Below are 9,884 nucleotides of genomic sequence, written 5' to 3'. Positions count from 1 at the left end.
TATATATATATAAAACAAGTAGAAAGATAAATTTCATTCAATATCTATGGCCTTGGTTGCTTTTTTCCCCTTTATCTACTACAACAACATCTGGTTTCCGAACCTTGACTAGGGAGTCACACTGGATTGCAAAATCCCACACTATCTTATGTCACTTCTCGGTAACACCTAGTTTTTGTTCGTATCATTCCCGGGCTCTGTTCAGGCCGTACTTTCCACATAGCCTCCAGTGGACAAACTTAACCACGTTATCGTGCCTCCTTTAGTAGTGCTTTTGGGCCAGCTCACCCACTCACAATATGTAAGATTGTTTCGTTTCTGCTGCCACACATCCTACAAAGGGACGATTCACTACCCTTATCTATTTGGAACATGGTGTAAATATTTCCCAGATCTTGCTCCTGGGAATGCATATCAATGCTTCAGTGCATCCTTTCATATCACTTTTTCTTAACCATCTCCAAGTATTGATCTTGTCATTTTTTTCTTTCGATTTATCTGAGGTTTTGCTCATGTAATATAATCATTATTATTCCTTCGTAACACAGTGTAGGTAAAAATGCACCGGAATCTTCAGTCTTCTGTCAAGTCACATCAAGGACCTCAGATGGATAATACTTTCCTTAAGATGTGCTCTGTGCACAATAAAGCTGCTCTTTGCAAGACATCAATCTTGCATGGGATTTCCAGTTGCCTTATGAAGTCTTGAAGTTTCAATGGGATTGAGCCCAAGGCTCCGATCACCAGTGGTATCACTTTTACATTACCCTCTCGCATTCTATACAGTCTGACCATTTCCACTTTCAATTCGGAGTAATTGGTGATTTTTTCAACCTCTTTACTCACAACGTTCATGTCATTTGGTGTGGCTACATCAATGATCTGACAGTATTTGTCTCTCTTACTCAATGTGACAATATCCGGCCGACGGTGTTCGATTACAAGATCCGTCTGAAAATCATAGTCCCAGAGTATCGTTACTTTTCCATCCTCCTGCATAACTTTACTTGGTACATACATGCTCATACCAGTTCTCTGTTACTTCATATTGGTATTTACGGCATAAGAGCTAATGAAGATACACACACACTTTATCGTGGCGGCGCTTGCATTCTTTTTGTGTATGGCTCTCACATCCACTTACCAAGTGGGTCACATTTTCCACACTCTATCCACAGAGTCTGCATTTCTGGGTGTCAGAAGTTTTATAGATGTTATATTTCACTGAATCGATACCGAGAGCCTGGTCTTGTGCAGCAATGATCAGGCTTTCGGTGGTACGCTTCAGAAGCCAGGAATGCTATCTGGTCTGGGGGTTTTCCAGTTAGGCACTTTACTCACTTGTTCTCTCACATCATTCGTGCTTATTCCTTCATTTCTTTCCTCCTTGTAATTCTATGTTGATAGTTCCTATCCTCATTGCATCCCTTTTACGCACCACATTGTTTCCCCATAATCTGCTTCAGAACTCCTTGGCTTGATTTACATCAGGAGCAACATTTTCCCCATTGTCTCCTTCTAACGTTCGGAAGAATTGCTTCGGGTTATTGTTGAACAATCTGTTCTCCTCGAACTGCTTATTTCTGTTCACAAATCTTTTGATCTTCTGTATTTTTGCCATGATCCTCTGTTTTAATTGCTCTATTATTGCATCAAACCCGTCCTTCTGTATTTCATATTTCTTCTCTAATTTTTCTCGGTCGGTCTTTTCCCCATTTTTCCAGTTTTCTTTTAACCATTGCTCAAATTTTCCTAGATCTTGCCTTGCCCGCATTATGTCCCTTTCAATGCGTCGTTTCCACCATGGTTTACTGGAACTGTAAAAATCTGTAAAACTTTCCAGAAGTTTATCATTTAAATATATATGAGCACGTCTAGATATGCAACTATATGCATGAGAATACATACATAAAGCAAATCATACAAATCTGCACCTATACATACATACATACATACATACAAAATACCCTGTTGTTGATGTTGAAGTTCCAATGATGGAGCCTTGAATCTAGGTTAGAAACCGACTCTTTTTCTATTGGCAATAAATCTTGAAATAAAACCGAACAATGACATACATAGAATCAAGTGTTCTTAAGACTGAAAAAACAACAAATAATAACTATTGAACAAAGAACTCAGTACACTATAGAGTGGAAATGTTTATTTATTACAGAAAAAGTTGACTTTATTTCGAATATGCGCGAAAGATGTTCATCAAACAGCAGTCTGCAAAAGCAAAGAATTATCGACGTATTATATTATAGTTCATACCATTATAGTTGTTTGGATTTCTGTAACTGGTGTTGCAAGGGTAAATATATAGTGAATGAGAAGGTCTTCAGGGAACATATTATTTGGTCTTTTTACAGATAACTATGTCTACCGTTTGGTAAATGGCGAACCATTTTATAAGTATTTCGAGAGGGAAATAGAAAGAGCGTGATTGGATGAGAAGAAAATATAAACTATTATCTCATTTCTTTCTTTATGGTTCTCTCGCTTTTCTTTTTTCTTCTTCTTTCTTCCTAATTTCCATTTTACTTTTTTCGCTTCAATTTTCTTTTTGTTTCTTTGCTTATTCTCTAGTTGTCCTCTCTCTCTCACACACTCTTACTCTCTCACTCTATCACTCTCACTCTCTCATTCTCTCTCTCTCTCTCTCTCTGTCTTTCTCTTTCTCTTTCTCTTATTCCAATTCTGTCACTTTCACTTGCACCTTGGTATAATCTTTAACTTTAATCTCTTACATCCTCTCTCCCTCACATAAACACACTGCTTCATTCAGATAGCATTGATAAAGACATATCACTTCAAACCTATACCAAATATGGAGACAAGAGTCATAGAATCTTGAATCTTCTGCCTCTTCTGTCGTTCGTATAGACCGTATAGAATCCATCATTATCCTCCATATGTGATTATTTTAATCCCACAAATAAATCATATCATATAAAACGGCTTGACATGTTTTGTAATATTTTTTCGGATATATTTTTATATTTTGCTAATATTTATCTATTGTTTTCCTGCTATTTTCTTATGTTTTATTATATTTTCCAATTCTTTTATTTGTTTCAGTCATTTGACTGCGGCCATGCTGGAGCACCGCCTTTAGTCGAACAAATAGACCCTAGGACTTATTCTAACGGTCTCTTTTGCCGAACCGCCAAGTTACGTGGACGTAAACACACCAACATCAGTTGTCAAGCGATGGTGGGGGGGGACAGAGATACACAAACACACACACCTACATACACGCACACACACACACACACACACACACACACATATATACATATATATACGACGGGCTTTTTTTCAGTTTCCGTCTAACAAATCTACTTACAAGGCTTTGCTCGGCCCGAGGCTATAATAGAAGGCATTTGCTTAAGGTACCACGCATTGGGACTGAACCCGGAACCATGTGGTTGGTAAGCAAGCTACTTGCCACACATCCACTCCTGCGCCTATTTTATAGTAATGTTATATTTCATAGCATATTTAATATTTTGATTGTAATTTTCATTGTAATATTGATATTTGTACATAAGTTCATATGTGTGACATATTATATTTGGGCATTGCAGTTTTTTTTTCTTATATATGAGATTATTTTTGATAGCTTGATTTTACATTTACTTTGGGGCTTTTATGCTTTCGAATGGTGTAGTCTACATCACTGGACGCAAATGAAGTCGCTTGTGTTACATCAAAGTTTTCTTTCCCCAGAGAGATGACTATGCAAAGACTAGAGAGTCTCTCACATCTATTCGATGGTCTTTGACGCTATTGAGTCTATCCGCCCTTTGACAGATTTTATTGTTTGTTCTGCAGGACGACCAACAAAAATCACCCTCCTTACAAAACAGACTTAATAATGTTACAGACATAACATACCATGGGTTATATATTACCAGCAGTACTAGAGTTACCTGATATGCCATACGTACATACACACACATTGCTTTGCCTTTCACTTGGAGAATATTGGTGACACAAAGAGGGAAGTCTTGCTAGCATAAGCAAAGCATTTTTCGCTCTTTTATTTCTGTCATCTACTTTCATCCTCATAAAAAAAAAGTTTTGGATGTTATGGAACGAGATGTAAAAAAGAGAAAAATTATTTACCTAATTTCTTTGTCGCAGTCATTCCATTTCTTTTGGGTTCCTCCTTCAATATAAAGACGGAACATTTAAGACTTTAATTTTGCTTTCAAATATGAAAAACTGGAATGTTAAAGCGGATGTATTGTTTTATAATTCGAATCAAAGTGGAATGTGTAGTGTATGTAAAAGTGGAATTACTTTCAATAACTTTAAAGCAAAAATTAATTGCAAAGTGACACTAAAATGTGTTGTTGAACAAAGCTGTGTATAAAATATATACTGCATAGTTACTTGCAATAGAGAGGCAACAATACATATGCTTGATGATTTACTTGCCGTTCACGTAAATGAAGAGAATTTCAATGAATACTCCACTTTAACGTGGTGTTTAAATGGCGTATTTACATGGTTACCTCACGTAGTGGTATGTGAATGAGTTGAAATGGTATTGATGATGGTCATGGTAGTGATGGTGATAGTTTGTATGAATGAATGTTGGTAGTAGGTCTGTAGAATGGTGGCAGCATAGAATGATGACGAGTGATGGAAGCAGTTTATAGAAGTGAATTTCATTATGTAACAAAATGTTTACTGGATTTTTTCTTTTATATTTTGTTTATTCAGGACAGTAAGTGTTATTTCTTTATTGCCTCTGCCTAAACATTTATAGGAGATGGTTATCTTCTTCAAAGTTTGCTTTTGTGTTCTCAATAATGATATTTCGAAATTTATCTATTTTCCAGAACACTTCAGGAAGCTTATGGAGAATTTTCTCAAATTATCGAGAAATTTCAAGAACTTTTCAGAATCTTTTAGGATTTTCAAGAAATTTCTATATTTTCCTATAACTTACAAAAACGGAAGTCGCAATGTAAATGCAAAGATCTTAAGCTGACAATTTCAGTTTTGTTCCGTCTACCAATGTTGTGTAAGCCTAGCTTTAATTAAAATCAATGAGGTCAAGCGGCTGCTATTATACCGCAGGGGCACTTTGTTGTCTTTGGTTAATATAATCAAGTCAAAGTGAAAAAGTACTTTGAGGTAGAATCAGCCAAAATATATGACTTTGCAAGACATATTTTGGGGATCAAGAAAAAATTTGGGCTTCTTATTTCTTACCTCGTCCGAAAGTAATGCAAAAGAACTCTCGAGGGTAAGATGTAAAACTCTTGCCTACTTCAATACTGGAAATTATAATATAAAATTAATTTAAAATGTTTTTATCTCCAGTATTATAGAAAAATATATCAAATATGAAATATTTTGCACATTAATGATGAGTAAAATAAATTTAGTTTTTGTTAATGGCAATTCCATTTTACTCCTTGGCAGGATTGTATAGAAGGGAAAAAAGAACCATGAAGTTCGTTATTCCAAGCATTTGTCAGGAACCTGTTGACTACTCAAGCAATTGCTACTTCTGCAAGTTATATCCTTCCATACAGACCATTTGGCAGGAATTTTTCCATTGTGATATAAATAGAGGTTCCATCATCCATCGAATCGGTGTCATATCGCCCTGACGTTTTCGTGCCCACTGTGCTGGAGAGAGCAGCAAGGAAAACAAGAAGGCATTGTAGAAATAGATTGCAATTTCAGATTTGAATGAGAAAAAGTCATACTACCCCAACCAAAATTCCCCAACAACTCCACGAGTTTATCAGAAACCTTAGTTGCGTAAAGCCCAATTCTGAGATTTCGATGTTTTAGCTCAAATAATTGCACTGGTTAGATGAAAGTTTAGTCACAATGTAGAAAAAATGTCACCTGGGTTTTTCAAGGTTTTTCATTTAGAAAGATAGTCCCTGCTTCGGCCAAAATATGGCTTGTCTCTTTGAGAATCGCCTTTACTCAACGAGCAGCACTACTTCATTAACAGCTCAAGCAGCTGCCTCAAAGGCATGCTACGCCATGAAGATATGTGTCTGTATCTTTCCCTAGCTCATTCACTGAAAACTGTGCAGTAGCTCCACGATCGTGTTTATGAAACCTCCAATCGAGTTGGAGTCGACGTCCACGAGCAATGTGGTGTAGAGGTTGGCTGAGAAGTTATCGGAGATTTCAGAATGGCATTCATGAATGATTTCTGAAGCATATTTATTAGTCCTTTCTTTTGTGATTCAGTAACATCGTGCCGTACTATCGAAGGCGGTACTAAACACAGCGGGTCATATTACTTGTGAAGAACAACAGTAAGCGTGAAGAATTAGTAGACCCTCTGGAAGGTGATGTTCCCATCATTCCACATGATATTTAGTCTTCTGAAATGATTACTAACGTCTCTTTATAAGGAGTCTGCAGACTTTAAGCACATTCAAGAATTCTTTCTAAAGCTCTCTGCGTCAAAGGTCGAAGCAGGTGTCTTTTGTTGGAACACAAATAAAGAAGACCCTTTGTTAGACCAGATAAAATAAAACAAGAAATCTCCCAAGACACTCAACAAGAATTTGAAAACAGTTTGCGACGGTGATTCATGGTTCCTGCTTACTCACAAGATAGAAAATTAAGCGAGTTTGATTGAGACTTTGGTGAGGCACTTAAACAAAATCGTTTGCAAGATGTCCCTAACATTCATCTTGATAACTTCAAGGAGAACATGAAGATGTACTCAGAAGAGCTAGCCGAAAGCTTCCATCAGAATATACAGGACTTTAACAACTCTACCAAGGAGTGGAAAATGAAATATGGCAGCAGTATTTATTTAGGGGCTGATATATGAAAGCGATATACATTACAATCGTAATTTGCATAAACAAAAATCTACTCAATTCTGAAGCTTTGTGTTAAATGTTGTATAACTTAAATATAATTGCACGTCAAACTTGATCTATATTTTGTAACGTCTAGGTCAGCTGCGATTGCGTAAACCAATCACGAAAGGCATTTCAACCATAACCATGAAGTGTTTTCTTTATGTCTAAAACTACATTATCAGATACCATTGTATATTTATTTAAGATGTATGGAGATGTACTTTGATAAAAACTTCGCTGACATTTTGAACAGGTTGAATGACTCCAAAGAAACTCCATTATTGCGTTAGAAGACTAATGATGACGGCGCAACAAGGGTGATGATACTAACAATTTCCTTTTACTGCTGCATGGACGAAGTAAAAAGAAAACATGAAAGCAGAAAGGGGTTTACATCGAGTAAAAGGGTAAGATCAACAATGACCATAAAGACATATTGAACACAGAATACTGCGTTCTTTACTTCATATGAAATGGTGCTGCATGAAAGCACTCGTATTTATATCTTTGACAGACGTGAACCGTCTGCTACGGTCACTAGAACTGCCAGGTCATGTGATTTGCTCAATGACAGAGATCCAGTAGCAAAATAATCAGCCGAATCTCCCGTCAACGATGAGTAGGATATTAATGTCTATTAAGGAAATAATGTCGCAAGTAGCCACTAGGGCTATTAAAATTAATTGATAGCGACAGAAGCAGTGTTAATACCAAAAGGCAGTTTTTATTCCCCAACTTAATTTGGTTGCTGCGTAAGAACACACAATACTGTGGTTATGGATTCGTGATGCATAAAGGCACTCATATTTATAACGTTGGCGTCAAGCAGAATGTACTATTCAGCATCGTATTATAGATGCCAAGAGCGGTGATCTGGCAGCCAGGCGAAATGCTTAGCGGTATTTCGTCTGTCGTTACGTTCTGAGTTCAAATTCTGCCAAGGTCGACTTTGTCTTTCATCCTTTCGGGGTCGATTAAATAAGTACCAGTTACGCACTGAGGTCGATGTAATCGACCTAATCTCTTAGTCTGTCCTTGTTTGTCTCCTCTATGTTTAGCCCCTTGTAGGCAATAAAGAAATAGATATTTTCTATTTCATCGTCAGATGAAATTTTTCTAATCCATTCGATGCTTCACCAACCTCATTGCCAGGAGGGTGAGTGAGTGCCTGGCAACTTTCAAGATGGAAAAAAAAATTCCTATACTTCTATCAGCACTTGTCCCAAGAATACAGCTGGGTGAAGGAGAACAGCTGCACAAAGATACCTTTCAGAACCGACGTCCACGTCTGCCTGACTTGTTTATTTGAAAGCCTTTGTAGAGTATTTTCACATACTTTCGCATCATCAGTCACACCACTCCACAACTCCACTTGAAATGGGTGTCATGAGCAGATGCATCTATTGAACAGAGAAACCTGTTCCTCTGACGAGAAAGAAGGGGCATTGGTTTCAATCTACTCAGAGGGTTCTTATGGCAAGGTCAACAGTCAGTCGGTAATATATTAATTACCACCGCCCAATTATTCAAGACCATATTTCGCTCAACCCATTTTTGATAAACTGTTTAAGATGCTTACAAATTCCTTTCAATTTTAATTAACATGGAAATATGGATTGAACCAGTCCTTAAAATTTTAAACGATAGCCAACCAACTTGTTATTAATAATGTGCATTTATGTTACCATCTCGCACATACGAATACACGCACCATCCAACATCAAAGCATGTGCATATACACGTATACATATGCATATCACCCACACACGTATAAATGCATAAACCAAGCGTGTATGCAAAGACACACAGGTATAGATATTTAAATGACTACTCATACGCACACACACACACACACACACACACACACACACACAGATATGATTACACAAAAGAAAGGTATCAAAAGGATGAGTACCTACAATAGCATAGAGTAACTGTAAACAGTGAAATCTTAAACTAGTGATCGACATATATAAACAAGAAAACATCTATGTGGCATTTTGACCAGTTAGAAATAGTAACCAAATCTTCAATACGTCACAAAATCTGACTTAACACTAAGTTGTATACGTTGGATATTATAGTCGTATAGTCTTCCTGAAAGGAAAAAAACAAAACAGATGGGATTTTCACGGCTAGAATACCCTAGATCATCTGCCTGTTAGATCTGGGCTGACCTAAGGCTAAATAAGCACTGCTACAAGAAAAACACGAAAACACTAAGGTAACAATTAGAAAATTAATTTACCTCTGAGTAAACATTACTTTGCTCACTTTTGAATCAACTAAACCATAAGGTGTCTGACATGCGATGGTTCTTAAATATTGGTCATTGGTATCCTCAGAGTAAGAATAAATTGATGTTACCCGAGAAAAACATGTCTTCGGAGCAGGAACTACTGGGTAATCATATTTTGTTACATTGTTTATATTAGGACCGAACAATGTCCATATTATCGTTAAATTTTGAGGACTAGGCGGGACGACAAATACTACACATCTGAAGACTGTATATAACATGTTATATTCCCTCGTTCGGTTGTAAATTGTGATTGTCCGAGGGGTAGATATGGCTGAAAAGAAAATACGTTAAAAAAGTTAGAATAATTGGTTTTGCATATTACTAAGCATATTAGGGATTTCACTAATATGAAACGCAATTTCTTTACTAAACTAAAAGGTCCACACGTTCAAAATATTCTTCATGATGGGCCTTGTGAACTACTGCTTCTAAGTTACATGCTCATACACACTCACACACACATACGCACAAACATACACACGCACACGCACTCACACGCACGCACACGCACACGCACACACATGCGCACACTCATGTGTACAGACACATACGCAAAAACAAACATACACACACAAATATACACTTCAGCAAAAACTATACATTTCAGCAAATATTTGATGTACACGTAAGCACACTTTTTAATTGTTACACTTTCCAAACTAAATTGAAGAGTCTTGCAATAAAAATAATCAATTGTCGGAAATATTCCTTTGATACACAGT

General features: G+C 36.8%; 1 protein-coding gene across 5 annotated transcripts in view; it reads right to left on the bottom strand.

Annotated features, from left to right (window-relative positions):
* Positions 1-2,144: 2,144 nt before the first annotated feature.
* Positions 2,145-9,884, bottom strand: part of LOC128250267 (uncharacterized) — an 80,442-nt gene continuing 72,702 nt past the window's right edge. For all 5 annotated transcript variants that reach the window (XM_052975005.1, XM_052975006.1, XM_052975009.1 and 2 more), the window contains 3 exons: positions 9,109-9,433; positions 4,129-4,171; positions 2,145-2,226 (listed from right to left, as the gene is read on the bottom strand). In XM_052975005.1, the coding sequence (XP_052830965.1) occupies positions 4,147-4,171; positions 9,109-9,433 (350 nt within the window). In that variant the 3' untranslated portion in view covers positions 2,145-2,226; positions 4,129-4,146. The remainder of the gene's footprint in view (positions 2,227-4,128; positions 4,172-9,108; positions 9,434-9,884) is intronic.

Source organism: Octopus bimaculoides, chromosome 20 (assembly GCF_001194135.2).
Source record: "Octopus bimaculoides isolate UCB-OBI-ISO-001 chromosome 20, ASM119413v2, whole genome shotgun sequence".
NCBI lineage: Eukaryota > Metazoa > Mollusca > Cephalopoda > Octopoda > Octopodidae > Octopus > Octopus bimaculoides.
The sequence above is the reverse complement of the archived record's forward strand: the minus strand, read 5'-3'. Positions and strand labels throughout refer to the sequence as shown.